This window comes from Notolepis coatsorum, assembly GCF_963971535.1.
Source record: "Notolepis coatsorum genome assembly, chromosome: 15".
Taxonomy (NCBI): Eukaryota; Metazoa; Chordata; class Actinopteri; order Aulopiformes; family Paralepididae; genus Notolepis; species Notolepis coatsorum.
The window spans coordinates 91,558,801-91,580,934 of NC_140179.1; the positions used below are offsets into that span (position 1 = coordinate 91,558,801).

Here is a 22,134-nt window from a genome sequence, read left to right on the forward strand (position 1 = left end):
AGAAACCCTCCCCAGCATGTCCAAATGACTACAGACCGGTGGCACTCACCTCTGTGGTCATGAAATGTTTCGAGAGGCTGGTCAAGGACCACATTTGTGCCTCCCTCCCCAGTGATATGGACCCTATGCAATTTGCATACAGGACAAACAGGTCCACCGACGACGCGGTCTCCCAGGTACTGCACAGCACCCTCTCGCACCTTGACCGTCAGAAGGGGGGCTATGTGAGACTGTTGTTCATTGACTACAGCTCAGCGTTCAACACCATAGTCCCCACCAGACTGGTGGACAAGCTGATCGAGCTAGGTCTGAGCTCCGCCTTGAGCGCCTGGGTACTGGACTTTCTGAGCGAAAGACCCCAGGCGGTCAGGGTGGGGGGTCAGACCTCCAACACCATCACCCTGAGCATCGGGTCCCCCCAGGGCTGTGTTCTGAGCCCCCTGCTGTACTCACTCTACACACACGACTGTGTGGCCAAGTTCAGCTCCAACTCCATAGTGAAGTTCGCAGATGACACGGTGGTGGTGGGGCTGATCTCGGACAACGACGAGAAGGCCTACCGGGAGGAGGTTGAGGTACTGGAACGCTGGTGCCAGGACAACAGCCTGCTCCTGAACATTGGCAAAACCAAGGAACTGATCGTGGATTATAGGAGAGGACAGCAGGAGACACACACACCACTGATGATAAACGGGGCTACCGTGGACAGGGTGAGCAGCTTCAAGTACCTGGGGGTCCACATCTCAGAGGACCTGACATGGTCAACACACATAGGCACAGTAGTAAAGAAGGCGAAACAGCGTCTCTACCACCTGAGACAGTTAAGGAAGTTCAGAGTATCGGGGAAGATACTCCAGTCCTTCTACTCAGGAGCTGTAGAGAGCATCCTGACCGGAAACATCACTGCCTGGTATGGAAACAGCACGGCACAGGACAAGAAGGCCCTACAGAAAGTGGTGCGCTCAGCCGAGCGTACCACGGGTATTGCACTACCCCCCCTGCAGGTTCTATACAACAAGAGGTGCAAATCCAGAGCCTGCAGGATAATGAAAGACCCTCACCACCCCAATAACAGCCTGTTTCAGCTGCTGAGGTCAGGCAGACGCCTGCAAATCCCAGCTACTAGGACAGAGCGGCTTAGGCTCAGCTTCTTCCCCCAGGCCATCAGAGCCATGAACAATGTACATTGAGTGCTCAGAACATTGAACTGTCCACACACAAGCACACATGAACACACACACGACACGCACACTGTGCACGCTCACACACGAGCAGCCACTTAACACTTTAACATGAGCGGGCACACACTCATGTCGCACACACGCACACTTATGGCCAAAGGAAAGGACACTTTAAATTAGAATAACAGGAACAGTGTATTGCACTACCAAAGCTAACTAGCATGTCACACATGCGCTGTAAATAACTATGTACAGATACCGAGATGTCACTCCATGTTACCTGCTACCTGTTACTGCACAATGTTGTTTCTTCTTTTGATTCTATTATATGTACCACTGTATTGCACATCGTTGCGGGCAAGACCACCCGCATTTCATTGTATACCTGTATGCCGTGACAATTAAAACTCTTGACTTGACTTGGTCTCGACCGCTGCTGGACAGCCTCTGGGCCCGATGTGGACCCGGTCCGTTGGGACGATGAGGTGTGCGTGGTCGGATCCTATGAGCAGGGTCGGGGTGGCGTCGTCGATGAGCGGTATAGGTAGTTGACGTAGGTGCACGTATTTTTCCATCAGCTTTGGGATGGGGTAGGTGTACTGTGACAGGCCTATGTCGTGGCTGGTGAAGGCGTTAGTGATGCTATACTGCTTCTCGGGCTGCCCGACCGCTGCTATCGTGAAGGAGACATTTTCACCCTTTATGGTCTTCAGGTCTCTTCTAATGGTACGGATTGTCATTGTTTCTTCGCTCCCCCGCAGACCCAGCCGGGCTGCGGCGGATGCGAGGAGGAGAGTCTTTTCTGACCCATCGTCTAGGACGGCGTAAGTGTCCATGACCTTGTCCTCGTAGCTTAATATCACTCGGACCACCTTCAAGAGCACTCGGGAGCTCCCGCTCTTCGCAGGGTCTATGTACATGACGTTCACTCTCGAGCTGCTTGGGGGTACGGGTTTCTTCTTGTTGCTGTCGTGTAGGACCTCCAAGTGGGCGCCGTCGCACTTGCTGCATCTTTTCTTTAAGCGGCACTCAGCTGCCATGTGGCTGCGCGCGCAGCGGAAGCAGCGGCGGTTGGCTTTGATCCACTGACTCACCTCGTCAGCGGTCAGCTTCTTGAAAGTGTCACATTGAGACAGCCAATGTTCCTTTTCACAGTACTGGCATACAATCTCCCACTTCCCCTTGGTCTGGGGGGTGCTGTGGTTATTGTGCTGCGGCACTGACTCGGCCTGGTGCATAACGGTCACTGACCGGCGGTTATCGTTGGATCTCCGAGGTCCATCTCTTGGGCTAGATCCACTCCACTACACACATGTGTCCAGTCGTAGGCTACTAACTTCCCTTGCGAGGAAAGCGGCCAGGTCTAGGAGGGATGGCTCGGGGCCGTCGGGATCACGGTGGTCTCTCTGCCGCCGAAAACGCTCTTGGCGGGCTGGAGGGAGCTTCTCCAGTATTCGCTCCACATTAGAATTTGCATACAGTTCATATCTCCCCTTCTCCTTTTGGGACCCCAGCATCCCTACTAGGGATTGTACCTTGATAGAGAGGTCATCCAGTGCTCTATTGTCTTTGGCTGGGGGGAGGCGGTCGATATCCTGTATTTCTTGGATCACGTAATCCCATATGCGTCCATAACGCTGGTCGAGGGCCACTAGAGCCGCGGAGTATGGGGTGCTTGAGTTGGAATATGCCAGCGCTATGTTATGCGCTCTGGGCACCTTGAGATGCTTGAGGAGGATGGCATATTTGTACGACTCGTCGGGGACATCGGACATCATAGTCTCCAAACACATGCGTAATTCTGTGTACTGTGCTCTGTCCTCGCGCGTAAAGTCTGGGAACGTCGGTGTGCCAAGGTACGATGCCATGGATGGCTGGCACATTGGTGAGCTTAGGGGAAGAGGCCTCCTGGGCGAGTCTCCCCGTACGTGTGGTCGTGGGTTAGTACTTGGTGGGTACCAGAGGCCGGGTCCCCAGGTGCTGTTCCTCGGTGCTGACTGTACGTCAAACTCACCCGTGAGTTGGGTCGGGGGTTTGTAGTGCAGTGACTCGGGGCTGAAGTCGGGGCTGTACTGGGCCTCCTGGTCCAGAGTACGTTGCTGCTGGTGGGCTTGACATTCCTCCTCTTCCTCTTCCTCTTCTAGGTCCTGGAGTCTTCTAGTCAGTCTCTCGGCGACGTAGGCCGGTTCTTCCCGTTGGCTGGGTCTCGTATGGACCGGTCGGGGAGGGGGGTCGGAGACGTAGACAGGTTCCTCCTGTTTGCCGGGTCCCGGGTCGCTTTGTCGGGTAGGGGAAGGTGCCCTAGACCCTTGTCGTGATGATCTCCGGGAGCTCCGTGCGGAGAGAGGGGGTGTCGCCCTGGCGATCAATTGTTCTATCATCTGCGCCTGCAGCCGGTCGCGCTCTGCTTCGCGCTGGGCATTGGCGGCGTCGCGCTGTGCATTGGCGCGGTCTCGTTCGATGTTCTCTTCCGTCTGAAGGCGCCTCTCCTCCAGTCTTATGCAGTCGTCCTCACTCCTTTGTTGCGCCTGGAGGCGCTCTCGTTCGGTTGCAGAGTGTTCGCGCTCACTAAGGGCTTGCGCTTGGAGTTGCGCGTGAAGGCGCTCTCGTTCCGCTGCAGAGTGTTCGCGCTCGCTTAATTGTTGCGCCTGGAGGCGCTCTCGTTGTTCGCGCTCGCTCATCTGTTGAGCCTGGAGGCGCTCTCGTTCCATGGCAGAGTGTTCGCGCTCACTTAATTGTTGCGCCCGGAGGCGCTCTCGTTCCACGGCAGAGTGTTAGCGCTCACTAAGGGCTTGCGCTTGGAGTTGCGCGTGGAGGCGCTCTCTTTCCGTGGCGGAGTGTTCGCGCTCACTAAGCGTCTTTGCTTGAAGCCGGTCGCGTTCACCCTGAAGTCGGTCTCTTTCGGTGGAGGCGGTCAGTGTGGCGATCAAGGCTTGCGCCAGTCTCTGGTCCGCCTCGCTGGGGGATGACACTGACGGAGGTGATCGGGTGCTGACAGGGCTTGTTGGAGATCTGTTCTCCCGGCGCGCTCCGAGGTCCATCTCCTGGGCGCGGTTCTCTTCACTTGGTTGTGTGTCGGGTTCTATCCCTGGAGCGCTTTCTTTATCCTGGAGCGCTCCGGGGTCTATCCCGGTGACGCTGTCTGGAGGTATAGTCATGTCATGTCCCACCTGGTCCCCCCGTGAGCTGAGTCAGTTTCGTTTGAACCCACTGGGGTCTCTACTGGCAGGGTCGCCAAGTCGATAGGATTGGACATGCTTTGACTATCCGCTTTATCCGTATTTAACGTCTGTTTAGATAAGTTAGGGGGTAGAACAAAAGCGAATTCCTCCAGATATGGAGGTGGCTGACGTTTGCGCTGCGGGCGTTCTAGCTTAGGGGAGCCGCTTGGGGAGTGTTCACCGCTGGCCATGTCTAATATTAATATTATATTAAATATTACACTGATACCCTCCGGCTCGAAGGACCAATTGTAACTGAGGGGTTACAAAACCCTGACTGTATTAAAGATTGTGATAGATTAAACCACTGCTAGTTATGTACTTTAATTACTGGCCAGACAGTACATCAAATATAGATGGTGAACACCCACAAGAACACGGCATTGACACAGAAATACTATTGGAGGGTAATTTATTATTATTAGGCAACGTTAGGTTACAGAATGAGAATTAGGGTCGCGCTTGTATGGCGAAGAATATACGTAAAGTCAGTCAAGAGCATAAGTCACTAAGAATAGCAGGAATCCTACGATGGGTCTAAGCTGACGCCACCTGTTGTATAGTAGCAATTATATAGGGCAACACTGGTACCAACTGGAGACAATGGGTTCCCTCCGGGGTGTAAGGCCTGGAGGGTAGAGGAATGTTCGGGTACTCCGTCTGATTCAATGGGGAATAAAGAGACTCCAGGTACAGGAGTCGGTGCTTGTAAACTCCCTTGATCAGCAGCAAAAGCAATAGTTGTAATCCAAAATGCTCGACAGCATTGATGACAGCTAGCCAGCCCCGTCCACGAGGCAGGCCCGAGTTGTAATCCTCACGAGGTTGAATCCCAAACGATAGTGGAAATCAACGATGCTCTTCTCCGGTAGTCACGTCCCAAAGCAATATAATCCAACCAGGAATGGTTCTGCAATCGCCGGCGCCGATTCTCCTGTGTACATGTCCAACGGTTCTCCGCCTAGGACTCCTCGGGTGTGGGCGACGTATTTAGGCCACACAGCCTGGTTAAGTGCACTAGCTAAAGACACGACGAACCGATGGGTAATGCTACACACGGAAGAACTGTGGCCGCACGATATACAATAAATGATCGACTATTTACTTCACATTAGATTAAGTCGAACTCAACCAGGGTTCGAAATTAACGGGGGCTTGGGGCATAATGCCCTTGAAAATGGACAAAATGCCCTCGAAAATCAGTTAAGGGGGGCACAAAATGCCCCTGACAGTTTACTAATTATATTTATCCGGTAATGGCGCGTCTGTGTATCGTACGGTTCAGATGACGTGCAAATAAAAAAAAATTCATTTGGCGGAGGTGAGCACTGGCTGCTGCAGCAGCACTGCAGCTGAGCCAGGTGCTAGTCAGTTTGTGTACAAATGGCAAGCACAATCTAAATCAATCTTCATTACGACTTTAAAAACATAGCCATTAACATTACATAGGCATACACACATCTTGCCATAGCGTTAGCAGTTTGTACAAAACAATGCACGTTTTAACTATAGAATCAGCCCGCGAGGTAATACAGTCAACGAAATGTTACCGTAGCTACTAGCTAGCAGAGGAGGAAATGGGAGTCTGAGAGGCGGGGTGTTTAAAGACAATGATAGGCGTTTATTCAACATCCAAGAAGGCTAACATACAACTGTGTTTTACTAACTCCAACCGGGACTATTGCCGCTTTCCCACTGCATGCCATCACCTCCTAACGTTACCGGAGCTACTGGAGCTGATAATAACATTGCCCGATCTGAAGGTGCGTGACACTAAAATGTCCGTGGGGACCCGGCGCCAACCCATAGATAGTTCCAACTCACCGAATTACGTAATCCACCACAGTTGCACTCAATATCTAAATAAATGTAGACAGATACATAATAATTTCAAGCAGAACACGAATCTTTCCATTAAGAACTGACAATCAAGGAATTTAAACATGGTTGACATTGTTTTTTTGTGTTTATATTAAAGAAAGGAAAGTCTAGTGCTGGCTGAGCATATTGTTTGTTTGCACTAAGTTAATACTACAAATGTAGCCTATATTTTTCAGTCAGTTCGGTCTTTGTGTGCCAAACATTATTTAAGGCTGTAAACACTGTAACACTGTAAACTTTTTTATTTATTTTTTTAATAAATGAGAAGCATGTTTAGATTTGAGTGTTACATTTTTTTTTATAAAAATGTACGTATATCGAACCGAACTGAAAACCGTGACCCCAAAACCGTGATACGAACCGAACCGTCCATTTTGTGAACCGTCCCACCCCTACCGTTTATCATAAAAATTCAGTGCCCCCGAAAAACAAAAAAAAGCCCCCGAAAATCAATTAAGGGGGGCAAAAAAAGCCCTTGAAAAAAAATGTTAATTTCTAACCCTGAACTCAACGTTACTTCATTAAACTCTGACACTTTAACATTCTATTCGCACGCGGTTCTCAATGCTCTATTTAGACGCAAGGTTGCTCACTTCACTGCACGTTGACTCGTGGTGAAGGTGGGTAAGGTACTGCTGTTTACACCTGCGCCAATATATATACTTAAGTGAATATCTAGTCCCAACCTCAGTCCTTGTCTCGTATTACTACGCTGACTCTGGGCATGTTCTGACATGCCTGCAGTTGTCTTTGAACTTGCCGTTGGGGGCTTGCGCGCTGGCGCCTGGGGGCGCTGTCCAATAGGAGAGCGAATATTACTCTGGTCTGAACGCAGGTAAAGGGATATTCCGTGTATATATATAAATAATATACAAAGTATATCAAACAATAAATATATATATTCAGTTTAATCTGGCCCTTCACAACATTTAGAAAGCATCTTAAAAAGCATGGAAGCAGCAACAATGAGATATTGCACAGTCTCACACACTCACGCTACCGACTTTATTATGTCTCGCTCCGCAGACATAACAATGCACAGCAATATACCAGATGCTTAAAGCGTATCGTCAGTCAAAACAGTCAGTTACATTTTGTAATAATTACATTACCCTGCCTGCAGCAGGTCTCTCCACTCATGGAAAGACATGTCCGTATCAATAGTCTGAGAGCTACGCAAAGTTGGCGACATGTTGTTGGCACAATTTGGAAATGCAAACATAAACCGTTGTTATCTTTTTAACGCTAACAAACTTTTGGCGGAAACGCGTGTACTATCCATGCTCCACAGCTTCCAGCTTCCTGTAACAATTTGCGGGTTTTCTGAGAGATTTCAAAGAGTTTTCTGTTTCATTGGCACAAACAGGCACTTTAGGTGGATGTATTTGGTGGTAACCAAATTAAAAATAATAATAATAATAAAAGAAAAAGTATCAAGCACCCTCAAAGTTCAGGTGAAACGGTGAGCAATCAATTACTCACGTCCATCCCTAGTTTACACGCCACTGGCAGAAAAGGCAGACACAAACCAGCTGTAATCTAAACACTGGCAGGAAGGTGTACCTTGCTGGGCGACGTCATGGTAGAGGCGCTCCACCTTGGAGTTGTTCCTCAGCAGGTCCAGGCACTGGTGGTAGGACTCCCACAGAAACTTCACCCAGGGAGTGAGCAGCAGGCGGTCCGTACGGTCCTGGGTGTCCTCTCCACTCACAGTACTCAGGAGCACACTAGAGAGAAACAAACTCTGTGTCAATTAGGTCTGAACCGTGGACTAAATATCAATAGTGTTGCCTTTTTAGTAGGGATGCTCGATATTGGCTTTTTTACCGATACCGATATACCGATATTGTCCAACTCTTAATTTCCGATACCGATATCAACCGATATCAAGCGATACCAATATATGCAGGGATTCCCCCCCCCCCCCAAAAAACTGAATAATTTCAGGTAATTAACATTACATATGTCTTGTTGTGGAATTAACACAACATTATGCATACTTTTGACAATAAATAAAATCAGAATTAGTTCTTACTTGCTTGATAATATCGGCCGATAATATCGGTAGGCCGATAATATCGGACATCCCTACTTTTTAGCAGATATTATAATTGCGATATAACTTGCAATATCGTTTTTATGGTTTAGTCTAGGGGTGCACCGATATGAAAATTGGCCACCGATACCGATTGTTCAACTAACACAATCGGCCGATACCGATACCGATACCGATACTTGTGGCAAAAAATAAGTATTTGTAATTTTTTTAAATATTTTTTTTAATATTTTAATTTTTTTTAATGAAACTACTGTATATTTGTATGTGTATGTTTGTATTTGTAGGCCTCTTTACTTACTTAAAAAAAGGAAACATCAAGAAATATGTTTATGGTATCACTATCTCCCAGTATCGTCTGGCGGCCTGCAGAGGGATACTATTTTCTCAACCAGAGCTTTCAACCAATGCAATGGAACCATTCTGGCGGCCTGCAGCGGGATACTATTCTCTCAACCAGAGCTTTCAACCAATGCAATGGAACCATTTTGATTGACAGTCGATTCGGCCAATTACGCCACACCGCTAGCACCCACCTCCTGCTGTTCTTACCACCAATCGGCAAGCGTTTATTCATTTTTATTTTTATTTTTTTTAACTCAATTTTTATTTGCATTTATATTCACAAACAAACATACAAATAATAACATCTTTGATTGTCAATCTTCCACCGTTTGGCTTTTCAGGTGGTTACACAGACAGTGTACATCGCCCTTATACAGGCCTAAACCATAAAGAGAAAGTTAAAAAAAAATAAAAAATACAAAAATACAAAAATACCGTTCTTGCAGAAAGAAGAATATATACAATTATTGACTAAGTCATTCTTTGAATAGTAATCGCACATTCGTTGGCCTGTACAAAATCCAATGACGATATGTATATCTTCCTTGAACAGGGATATATAGAAAAGTTTTAAACTCAGTTTACCTTGCATTTTGTTTTACATACATATATACCCCATCATTCTTGGCTATTAATCCCACATCAGTTGGTTTCCCAGATATTTGGTACTAATACTTAGTGTATGTCGTCCTTAAACCATCATATCAAATTATAATACTTGCTCTAAAAAAATTAAATTCTGACTCAGGTAAATATGCGCGTCATGGGTCCAGGGACCCTCCTTGAACCTCCTTCCTCCTGTATCCTTCTATTTCCTTTAAACCTCCCTTTTCTTCTAGTACAATATTTTTATTAGGTTTTACAGTACACATTTCAGGTTTTCATTGTAGTCAGTTATTCTTAATTCCTTTTCTCCACAAGATTATACATATACCCACATACCCCCCTCCCCTTTTCTCTCTCTTAGCATCTTTGGTTTTGTTTTTACTGTTCTCATACAGAAATAATATGTACATTCATTTGTACCTCCATTAGAATAGCTCGTACACAAATATAAATAATTGAAAAGAGGAAAAGAAAATGTACATACAAATAAAAATAAATAAATAAATAAAAATAAATGACATCAAAAAAAGGAAACATCAAGAAATATGTTTATGGTATCACTATCTCCCAGTATCGTCTGGCGGCCTGCAGAGGGATACTATTTTCTCAACCAGAGCTTTCAACCAATGCAATGGAACCATTCTGGCGGCCTGCAGCGGGATACTATTCTCTCAACCAGAGCTTTCAACCAATGCAATGGAACCATTTTGATTGACAGTCGATTCGGCCAATTACGCCACACCGCTAGCACCCACCTCCTGCTGTTCTTACCACCAATCGGCAAGCGTTTATTCATTTTCTACTTCGGGGGCATGCCGCCATTGATCTGCTTGCGAGAATGCGAGTCAAACTCAGAACCACAACAAGCTAATACGTTAGCTGCCCGGCAGTGCCCGCCGACCAGCGCGCTCCACAGGATGGCCAAACGAGACACAATGATTTTACTGCAACAAATGTTATAATAAAACAAAGCCTTTCTATACATTTGTCTGGTTGAAAACTTTATTAACAGATTGCAGAATGGGTAGTTGGGTACGGAATGGAACCGAGCTATGAACGGCTTGCTTGCTATCTTCGGGTAAATACTATGCTGATGTAATTGAACGTGTAACTAACTACCGTAATTCCTCTAATAGTAACCCCGGCTTGTATTTGTTTCAACTGTAGCGGGTACCAGGCTTGTATTAGGAGGAGGTCTGTATAAGAGGGAGGCCTATATTTCAAATTTTCAAACGGATCATAATGAATAAATCAACATTTTGTGTCAGTTTGAACCCAGTAAAATGTACTGGGTTCATTTATTGAAACCAAGTACTGTATGAAATAGTAAACAGTGCAATTACAGGTGGTCACTGGTCATTTCAACGTTTTCAAAGTGAAATCAAGTAACTAGCTCAATATGCAGCTCAGTATATTAGTAACCCGGCTTGTATTAGGAGGCCGGCTTATAATTGCTTAGCTCAAGAGCGCACCCGGCCATTAATAGAGACCCGGCTTGTATTTGAGACCCGGTTACTATTAGAGGAATTACGGTATAAGATAAGATAAGAGATAAGATATTCCTTTATTGATCCCCTTGGGGAAATTCAGGCATCATAGCAGCATGGGGGGGAGGGGGGGAGGGGTACAGGTAGTAAAACAACACAGTATACAGGTAGTAAAAGACAACACAGGCAGTGTAAACAATTGAGCAATATGGTCAATATAATTTACTATCTGACTAGCTGAGGAATATTCACATTATTCACAGTGTCACATAAGGTGCAGTATGCATGAGGTAGTGTTATAATTTACTATCTACTGAGTATACATTAATCAAAGTACCAGGGTAGTCTACGTTGTCCCCCTTGGGTTCCTATAAGTCCCAGGTCAATGTCTGGTAGCAGTCGCTGTCGCTGCCCCCTGTTGTGGGGCCTGGAGGCTGCTAGTCGCTGCCCATTGTTGTGGAGCCTGATGGCCCCTGGTATGAAGGACTGTCCGAGGCGGTTAGTTGAATGTCGGGGGGGAATGAGTCTGTGGCTGAACGAGCTTCTCATCTTGACTAGCTCGTCGTAGAGGGGGTGGTAGGGGTTCTCCATGATGGCATCCAGCTTCCTTATCATCCCCCTCTCTACCATCACCTCAAGTCTAGGTAGCTCGACTCCCACCACGGAGCTAGCCTTCCTCACCAGCTTGTTGAGCTTGTTGGTGTCCCTTGAGTTGATGTAGCCTCCCCAGCATGCCACAGCATAGAAGAGGATGCTGGCAACAACAGACTGGTAAAAAGACTGCAGCAGTTTGTTGCACACATTGAAGGACCTGAGTCTCCTCAGGAAGAACAGCCTGCTCTGTCCCTTCCTGTAGAGGGCCTCTGTGTTGTCCGACCAGTCCAGTTTATTGCTCAGGTGTACCCCAAGGAACTTGTATGAGTCCACCATCTCCACATCCACCCCTCGGATGGAGATGGGAATCGGGGGGGGCCTCTTCTTGCCCCTCCGGAAGTCCACCACCAGCTCCTTGGTCTTACTGGTGTTGAGTTGGAGGTGGTTGCTGTCGCTCCACCCCACGAAGCTCTCCACCAGGGCTCTGTACTCCTCCTCATCATCGTCGGTGATGTAGCTTACGATGGAGGAGTCGTCTGAGAACTTCTGCAGGTGGCACCCGCTGGAGTTGCGGCAGAAGTCTGAGGTGTAGAGGGTGAAGAGGAAGGGTGACAGCACAGTTCCCTGGGGGGCGCCGGTGTTGCTCACCAGTACGTTAATGCCACAAAACGAATGTTTGTGTCATTTTAACAGCAGATACTTTCTTAAATGCCATCCTCCCGACAGAGCGGTGTTGATGGGGAGCTCTGATGGGTTTGCTTGGTTGTGTTATTAGCATTGAACAGCTAACCGAAAGCTAGCGTTAACTAATGTTAAAGGTTTAGCCATAACGTTACGTTGGCTAAAGTTGGGGCTATTCATAATCCAGCAATAATGGCTGCAGACCTGCAAGCAAAGTACAGCAAGTTGGCAAAGGAGTATTCCAACGTAAATCACATTTTCACCAGTAACGTTAGTCTTCTGCCTCCCGGTAGCTCATGCTGCAACGGAATGGAACTGAGCTATGAACGGACTCGGAGTAATGCCTTGCTGCTATGGGTAATAATAATATGCTGATGTTATTGTCCGTGTAACACTAACTATATAACGTTAATGCCACAAAACGAATGCCTTGTTAATCATAAGTAGTAACTGATGCAGTAGCTTGTGTGTGTGTGTGGGGGACGGCGGGCGTTGTGCAGGTAGGTCGCGAGTGAACTTTTTATTTTTTTGCCTTTTGACGCTACACAAATTGATGGTTATTTATCGGCGACTGCTATCGGCACATTTGAGCTTATCGGCCGATAGGCCGATAGCAGTCAACAAGGCACTTATCAGCAGATACCGATACCCGACCGATATATCGGTGCACCCCTAGTTTAGTCTTTAGTTTAGTTCTTAAATCTAAAGACATTTCTTTTCTTTTTTTTAAGGGAAATGTTGTGAAGGGCCAGATTAAACCGAATATATATATTTATTATATATATATATTTAATTGTATTTGTATATTCTCTAATATTCCCTGATATCCCTTGTATATTCCTTGTACAATATGCATTGAATATCCATTCTAGCCTACTGAACATCCCATAATAGTCTCCATTCTACTATTGGTCGAGACCTTGGTGCCAGGCTGCCATACCCCTCAGACCCAGTTCAAACGTACCGCTCCACATGTACGAACAAGTCCTAGTTCCGCGTAGGAATCTGACTACCGCACCACTATAGGGACTATTTGTTCATAGTGCGTATATATACTGCGCTACTAAAGTAGGACTTCCTTTTCAGTCCAGTTTCTTACCCTCCAATAGAGTCACAGACGTAAAGCCTCCCCGCGACGCCACGTGTGGGAGTAAGGCCAAGTTCGCCTACCATCGGTATTGAGACATCGTGTATATTAATATTTGAATAGTCATATTTGGCACTATATCGTCGAGTTGGACGTAGTCTATTAAGCTAATAATAGTCTGTTAATATATAGTGCTTCGTGCGGTGAGAATACTACCGTAGTCAGTACCCCATCGTTTCGGGCAGAGAACTGGCTGCTTACCCAGGGTGGTTGACCCCATGTGAAGCTGCACCCGAGGAGCCCCAGAGCCGACGAGCGAGTGGACCTGTATACCGGATTATTCTACCGACGACAGCCCGCCTTCCCAGGCACGGATTATGCTTTGTATACTTTGATTATTCCATGGATAAAGACCCCCGACACTGCCGTGTGTTGGAACCCCCCCCCCTGGAGAGGACGCAAGGTGAGGAGACGCTCTGCAAGACGAGGTCGCTTCACGTCTCTCCCCCGTGGACCGGAGAGAGCCGGCCCACAAAGAGTCCACCTGCTTTCATCTGTGGTCCAAGGATCGCCGGCGCATTGAACGGCACTACAGTGGGTTCACCTGGGATACCCTTGGCCGGACGAGGCAGCCGGATTCTACCCCCCCCCCCTCCTACTCCTGTCGGCTTACAAGCGACCGGATTAACCCCCCCTTAGTGTATCCAGTATATAATCATTAAAGTATCATTGCTGTTATTCCTTAACTATTCCAGGTCGTATATTTACCACCTGCGCCATCAGAGATTGGACATTCTCTATTGATATACCGACGAATACTCTTTGCCATAAAAGTGCATACTATTTCAATTCATAAATGTAATTAAGTGATTAAGTGCTTGCTCTACACACCATTGCTGTGTAGTAATAAACGCATACTTCGACTTCGTACATTTGTGTTGGATCCGTTTCATCTACGTGAGAGTGTTTATGATAATATATTTATGCCGTGTACTGGGTGGCCGAATATTAAGTACAAAGGTAGTGGTAGTAAGTATCATATCTAGTAATACAGTCAGGGAATTGTACCCCTCAGTTACAATTGGTCCTTCGAGCCGGAGGGTAATTAGTGTAATATTAATATAGTGTTATTAATATTGAAATGGCCTATGATGAACACTCCACGAAACGATCCTCCTAACCAACGCCCGCAGCGTGAACGACGGCTCCCTCAGTACTTAGAGGCTTACGCTGTCAGTCAACAACCTAGTCTTCTACTAACAGTAAACGCGGTAAAACTAGAAAGTAAAAGTATGTCTAACCCCAACGCCCAGACTACCCCGACCATAGAGGCCCCTACGGGCTCTAATGTAACTGACCAAGTTCACGGTGGGGACCAGTGGGAACCAGACATGACTTCACACCCCGCCAGTACTGAAGAAGTAGTCCCGATGAGTCCCGGGAGGAATACAACGCTACCGAGAGAGAACTCGGCACGGAAGAAGACGGGGAGAGCACCATGGAGATAGAGCTCCAAGGCTCCGCAAGGAGTACCCCGAGGGAAGGCTCCCCTATACAACCGCCTTCTCCCAGCGAGGCAGAGAGGACCCTACAGCAGGCCTTCCTCATCAGCCTGAACGCCGCTGCTGAACGCGACCGACTGCAGATCCAGCAGCGAAGCGAACACGAGCAGATACGTCTAGAAATAAGACGCATTCAGATGGAAGAGAATGTGGCCCGAGAACGAGCCGGTGCTCAACGGGACGCAGCGCGCGACAGACAGCAGTCGCAACTAATAGAACAGCTGATCAGACGGACAACACCCTCTCCCTCCGCCAGAGGCTCCAGGAACTCGTCTAGACACACCTCCAGGGCGGCATCCCCTAGCCGAGTAAACAACCCTGAACTTGACCAACAGACGAGGTCTATACCCCCCACAGACCACCTCCCCCCACCGGTCCAAGCGAGACCTAGCAACCGGGAAGGAGCAGCATATCCTGTGGAGAGGCTAAACCAGAGACTACAAGCACTGGATGACCTAACTGAAGACGAAGAGGAAGAGGAGGAGAACCACGCCCGAAGACAGCACAGTACTCTACCGGACCAGGAGGTCCGGTACAGCCCAGGCTATACTCCCGCGGAGCTGCGCTACAGACCCCCGACTCTATACACGGGTGAGCACGACGCACGACCCGCACCGAGGAACAGCACCTGGACAAGCGGGCCATGGTACACTGCCGGTACCAGCCCATACCAAGGAGCGGGAGGAGACTCGCCTAGGAGGCCTCTCCCCCAACGCTCGCCGATGTATCCACAGTCAGCGTCATACATTGGCACGCCTATGGTACCCGACTTCACCCAAGAGAACCGGGCCCAGTATACAGAACTCCGCATGTGTCTGGAGACCATGTTGGTGGATGTATTGGATGAACGCCACAAATACGCCATCCTACTGAAGCACTTAAAGGTGCCCCGCGCACATAATATAGCGCTCGCCTACGCGACTTCCACCACCCCATACACAGCAGCGCTGGTAGCATTGGACCAGAGGTATGGGCGCATATGGGATTACGTGATCCAGGAGATCCGACACATCGACCGCTTACCCCCAGCAATAGACAATCGAGCACTGGACGACCTGTCCATCAGAGTGCAGTCCCTGGTAGGGATGTTGGGAGCGCAAAGAGAGAAGGGGAGGCATGAACTTTACGCCAACTCAAATGTGGAAAGGATTCTGGAGAAGCTGCCGCCCGCTCGTCAGGAGCGCTTTAGGCGGCAGAGGGACCACAGAGACCCGAATGGCCCCGAACCGAACCTCGTCGATCTAGCAGACTTCCTGGCGAGAGAAGTCAGCAGCCTACGGCTAGATACATTCGGACGGAGCACCCCTGGCTCCAGAGAAGGAACCAGACGACTAAATGATGGAAGAAGATCGGTGACTGTGATGCACCAATCGGAGTCAGTACCGAGCAGCAGGAGCCACAGTACCCCCTCCAGAACGGAGAAGTGGAAGATAGTGTGCCCCTACTGTGAGAAAGAACACTGGCTAGCGCAATGTGACTCCTTCCCCAAGCTGAACGCGGAGGAAGCAGGTCAATGGATAAAGTCCAACAAGCGCTGTTTTCGCTGTGCGCGCTCACACATGGCAGCCGAATGCCGCTTAAAGAAAAGGTGCACCAAGTGTGATGGAGCCCATCTGGACATACTTCACGACAGTAACAGACGGCGCCCTTCACCTGCACCATCCAGCCGCAAAGCGAGCGGCATGTACATCGATCCCGCCAGCAGCAGTGGAGCCCGAGTACTCCTAAAAGTAGTGCGTGTGACACTAAGCTACCAGAATAAAGTCCTGGACACTTACGCCGTCCTCGATGACGGGTCAGAGAAGACCCTGCTGCTCGCCTCCGCTGCGGCCCAGCTAGGGCTGCGGGGAAGCGAAACCCAAATGACAATTCGGACAATAAGACGAGATTTGAAGACGATAAAGGGCGAGAATGTCTCATTCTCTATCGCAGCAAGCGGCCAGCCTGAGCGACGGTACCAGATTACAGACGCTTTCACCAGCCAAGAAATAGGGCTGTCGCGGTACACATACCCCGTCGCCAAGCTGATGGAGAAATATGCACATCTGCGCAAGTTACCGATCCCGCTCATAGACAATGCTATGCCGACCCTGTTGATAGGCTCCGACCATGCAGACCTCATTGTCCCGATAGACCGGGTTCATACCGGACCCCGAGGCTGTCCTGCAGCAGTCGAGACCCGTTTGGGATGGACTCTCCAAGGCCCGCTCGCCAAATCTCTCAACCGAAGTACAGCCACTAGATGTCTCCACTCCCGAGTCACAGAGGGAGAAACCGCACTCCTGCAACACGTAGAGCGGCTATGGACCTTGGAGCAAATGCCCTTTAAGAACGGAAAGAAAGACATTCGCTCTAAAGATGACATTTACGCCATTCACCTCCTCGAGACAGGGACCAAGAGAGTCCCGGTCAACGGCGTGTTGAGATACGCCACGCCACTCCTGCGGCGAGAAGGAATGCCTACTTTCCACGCCAAGACAGACGCCACAGAACGGTACCTGCTGAACACGGAGCGGCGCTTAGCCAAGAACCCCGCCCAAGAGAGTGTATACCGCGCTGAGATTGAGAAGCTCATCACAGCGGGACACGTCACAAAGATGGACATTAAAGAGGCTGACCAGACCACTGAATCGTGGTACGTGCCCCACCACAAGGTCCATCCCAACGGTAAAGACCGCATAGTATTTAACTGCAGCTACCAGATCGGATCCCAAAATCTGAATAAAGAGTTACTGCCCGGTCCCACACTCGGCCCCTCCCTACTCGGCGTTCTACTCCGCTTCCGCCAGGAAAAGGTGGCCATCAGCGGGGACATTAAAGGAATGTTCCTGCAGGTGAGATTAGTAGAGGCGGACAAGCCCCTGTTACGGTTCCTATGGAGAGAGAAGCCAGGAGATGAGCACCCAGCCATCTACCAATGGGAAGTCCTCCCCTTCGGAACGACGTGCAGCCCCTGCTGTGCTACATTTGCACTACAGAAACATGTAGCAGAAGACCCAGCAGCGGACGAAGAGGTCCGACACAGCGTAAAGAACAGCTTCTACGTAGACAACTGTCTACAAAGCCTTTCAACCCAAGAAGAAGCCGAGGCTCTCCTGATTAAACTCCGCGCCTCATTGATCAAAGGCGGCTTTGATCTCAGGCAGTGGGCCAGCAGCGATCCGCAAGTACTGCGCAGCCTCTCCTCCGAGGACAAGGCAGCCAGCAGCAAGACCTGGATGGCTACAATCCCGGGAGAAGCCCAGGAGATGACCCTGGGATTGGTGTGGCGATTCAAAACAGATTCGCTTCACTACAGACACAAGCCCCTGACTACGGAGCAGGGAAGGCCGGCGGCGGCGCCGACCACCAGACGGAGTGTGTACACAACACTCGCCCGACAATATGACCCGCTAGGATGTATTCTACCGTACACCACCAGGGCAAAAATGATTGTACGAGCATTGTGGGACAAGGACCAGGGCTGGGACGACCCCATTCCCGCACATCTTGCATCCACCTGGAGAGAGTGGGAGATGGAGCTCCACTCACTCCCAGGCGTTAATATGCGCCGAAGCTACTTCCCGCCCACGGTGAGGCCAGAGACATGTAAAATGGACTTACACGTCTTCAGTGACGCCTCAGAGGTCGCATACGGATCAGTAGCCTACTTGCGGGCCCAAGACCAGGGGGGAGAGATCTACACAGCATTTGTCCTCGCCCGCTCGAGAATAGCCCCACGCAAGCAACAATCTATCCCACGTCTAGAGCTCTGCGCAGCCCTAGCCGGAGCGCACCTAGCCACGCTCATCCAACGTGAGCTCACCATACCGGTGTCTAGAACAATCCTGTGGTCAGATTCCACGACGGTACTCGCCTGGATCAAATCGGACTCATGCAAGTACAAAGTCTTCGTGGGAGTCAGAGTCACCGAGATTCAAGACCTAACCGAAGAGTTAACCGGAGAAACAGAGTGGCGCTACGTTGATACAAAACAGAACCCAGCTGACGTCATCACCCGGGGGATGCCCCTGGATGACCTCACCCGTCACAATGCTTACAGTGACGGCCCCGCATTCCTAAGACTCCCGGAAGGACAGTGGCCCATGCCTATCCCGAGGGAAGCCAGTCAGGAGGAGGCTGAGAATAAGAAGCCTGTGTTCTGTGGATTGAGCACTGTTATCTCCGCAGACCCCAACACACTCCTGATGGGGCGGCTAGATCCTGCATTACCCCAGACAATGTACCGGCCTGAAGAAGCGAACGGCCGACGAATGTGGAGGTACAGCCAAGTATTAGCCGACAAGTTTTGGAACAGTTTCCTACTGCACTACCTACCGTCTCTACAGACCCGCCAGAAGTGGGTAAAGGAGAGAGACAATTTGACAGAAGGAACAGTCGTCATGATTATTGATCAATCACTGCCCAGAGCTATGTGGCCGGCCGGCCGCGTAAGCAAAGTGATCACCGGTGCCGACGGCAAGGTCCGAGCAGCTGAAGTGCTCGTCCAGGGTCGCACTTACACCCGTCCCGTGGCGAGGCTCATAGAACTGCCTCGACTCCCAGACACAATCGATGATGACCATGACCCTACAACCCTATGACTTTGTGAAGTTGACTGACCCCTACAGCAAACCCTTATGTGTAAATAGACAACGCGATTAATCTGTCTCTGTTTAACTGATTAGGTCTGGGACCTATTCAGGGGGTGGCTGTTGTGAAGGGCCAGATTAAACCGAATATATATATTTATTATATATATATATTTAATTGTATTTGTATATTCTCTAATATTCCCTGATATCCCTTGTATATTCCTTGTACAATATGCATTGAATATCCATTCTAGCCTACTGAACATCCCATAATAGTCTCCATTCTACTATTGGTCGAGACCTTGGTGCCAGGCTGCCATACCCCTCAGACCCAGTTCAAACGTACCGCTCCACATGTACGAACAAGTCCTAGTTCCGCGTAGGAATCTGACTACCGCACCACTAATGGGACTATTTGTTCATAGTGCGTATATATACTGCGCTACTAAAGTAGGACTTCCTTTTCAGTCCAGTTTCTTACCCTCCAATAGAGTCACAGACGTAAAGCCTCCCCGCGACGCCACGTGTGGGAGTAAGGCCAAGTTCGCCTACCATCGGTATTGAGACATCGTGTATATTAATATTTGAATAGTCATATTTGGCACTATATCGTCGAGTTGGACGTAGTCTATTAAGCTAATAATAGTCTGTTAATATATAGTGCTTCGTGCGGTGAGAATACTACCGTAGTCAGTACCCCATCGTTTCGGGCAGAGAACTGGCTGCTTACCCAGGGTGGTTGACCCCATGTGAAGCTGCACCCGAGGAGCCCCAGAGCCGACGAGCGAGTGGACCTGTATACCGGATTATTCTACCGACGACAGCCCGCCTTCCCAGGCACGGATTATGCTTTGTATACTTTGATTATTCCATGGATAAAGACCCCCGACACTGCCGTGTGTTGGAACCCCCCCCCCTGGAGAGGACGCAAGGTGAGGAGACGCTCTGCAAGACGAGGTCGCTTCACGTCTCTCCCCCGTGGACCGGAGAGAGCCGGCCCACAAAGAGTCCACCTGCTTTCATCTGTGGTCCAAGGATCGCCGGCGCATTGAACGGCACTACAGTGGGTTCACCTGGGATACCCTTGGCCGGACGAGGCAGCCGGATTCTACCCCCCCCCCCCCCTCCTACTCCTGTCGGCTTACAAGCGACCGGATTAACCCCCCCTTAGTGTATCCAGTATATAATCATTAAAGTATCATTGCTGTTATTCCTTAACTATTCCAGGTCGTATATTTACCACCTGCGCCATCAGAGATTGGACATTCTCTATTGATATACCGACGAATACTCTTTGCCATAAAAGTGCATACTATTTCAATTCATAAATGTAATTAAGTGATTAAGTGCTTGCTCTACACACCATTGCTGTGTAGTAATAAACGCATACTTCGACTTCGTACATTTGTGTTGGATCCGTTTCATCTACGTGAGAGTGTTTATGATAATATATTTATGCCGTGTACTGGGTGGCCGAATATTAAGTACAAAGGTAGTGGTAGTAAGTATCATATCTAGTAATACAGTCAGGGAATTGTACCCCTCAGTTACAGGAAACAATGGCCATTTAAAGTACATTATTTAGTAGGTACAACATGTTAGGAAAAAGCCTGCACTGTACTCATGCCTGAGCATTCACAGAGAACACGCTTAAAACTTTCAAAGCCTGGTGGGTGAGTGTGTCCTCACCAGAATGTCAACGAGGACATTTATGAAAACTAAAATGAAAGCATAAAATACTGATTCAATAACAGGCCAAGTACTATTTTCTGGAAGAGGAACCGCTTGTAAGCTAGGACAGGTATAACTTACATTTCTGAGTTTGGATGTTTTACTGTAGCCATTGATTTTGTGAGCCTACTCTCTAGAAAGCGTGAACAGTGCAGACAGAGGGCTGCATGGTTGCAGTACACAGGCTACATCAGACGAGCGGTGCTCTCGTCAATTTGTCTTTTTGTTGTTGACAATTTGTCTTTTTGTTGTTGACAATGTCTTTTTGTTGTTGACTTGTTTATAAGTCAGATTCAGAAGTCATGCGCCTTGTATAGGGTTGAGTGAGAGTAGTAATGGTCATTCTGAGACAGGAAATGCACTTCAACATGCATCAAGCTGCAACCTGCAGTAAAACCAGCCCTGCCTGCACTGATGATGCCCTAACCTCAAGTCAAGTCAAGAGTTTTATTTGTCACGGCATACAATGAAATGCGGGTGGTCTTGCCCGCAACGATGTGCAATACAGTAGTACAACATATAATAGAATCCAATAAACAACATTGTGCAATAAACAGGTAACATAGTGGGACATCTCGGTATCTGTACATAGTTATTTAAAGAGCATGTAGGACATGCTAGGTACTTTGGTAGTGCAATACACTGTTACTGTTGCTATACTATTTTTAAAGTGACCTTTCCTTTGTGGCCATAAGTGTGGGCGTGTGCAGCATGAGTGTGTGCCTGCTCATGTTAAAGTGGCTGCTAGTGTGCGAGCGTGCACAGCGTGCGTATCGTGTGTGTGCTCATGTGTGCTTGTGTGTGGAGAGTTCAGTGTTCTGTGGCACTCAGTGTTCATTGTTCAAGGCTCTGATGGCCTGGGGGAAGAAGCTGAGCCGAAGCCTCTCTGTCCTAGTAGCTGGGGTTCGCAGGCGTCTGCCTGACCTCAGCAGCTGGAACAGGCTGTTATTGGGGTGGTGAGGGTCTTTCATTATTCTGCAGGCTCTGAATTTGCACCTCTTGTTGTATAGTGTACTCAGTCAAGATGCTCTCTACAGCTCCGGAGTAGAAGGACTGGAGTATCTTCCCCGATACTCTGAACTTCCTTAACTGTCTCAGGTGGTAGAGGCGCTGCTTCGCCTTTTTTAC

The 22,134-nt window shown here is 48.8% G+C and overlaps 1 protein-coding gene across 1 annotated transcript in view; it reads right to left on the reverse strand.

The window, feature by feature from the left end:
- LOC311242138 (eukaryotic translation initiation factor 3 subunit A-like) overlaps positions 1 to 22,134 on the reverse strand; it is a gene marked incomplete at both ends in the record, with an annotated part of 152,137 nt that overhangs the window by 42,570 nt on the left and 87,433 nt on the right. The window contains 1 exon segment of the mRNA XM_084331092.1: positions 7,847 to 8,010. Within this exon segment, the coding sequence (XP_084187218.1) occupies positions 7,847 to 8,010 (164 nt within the window).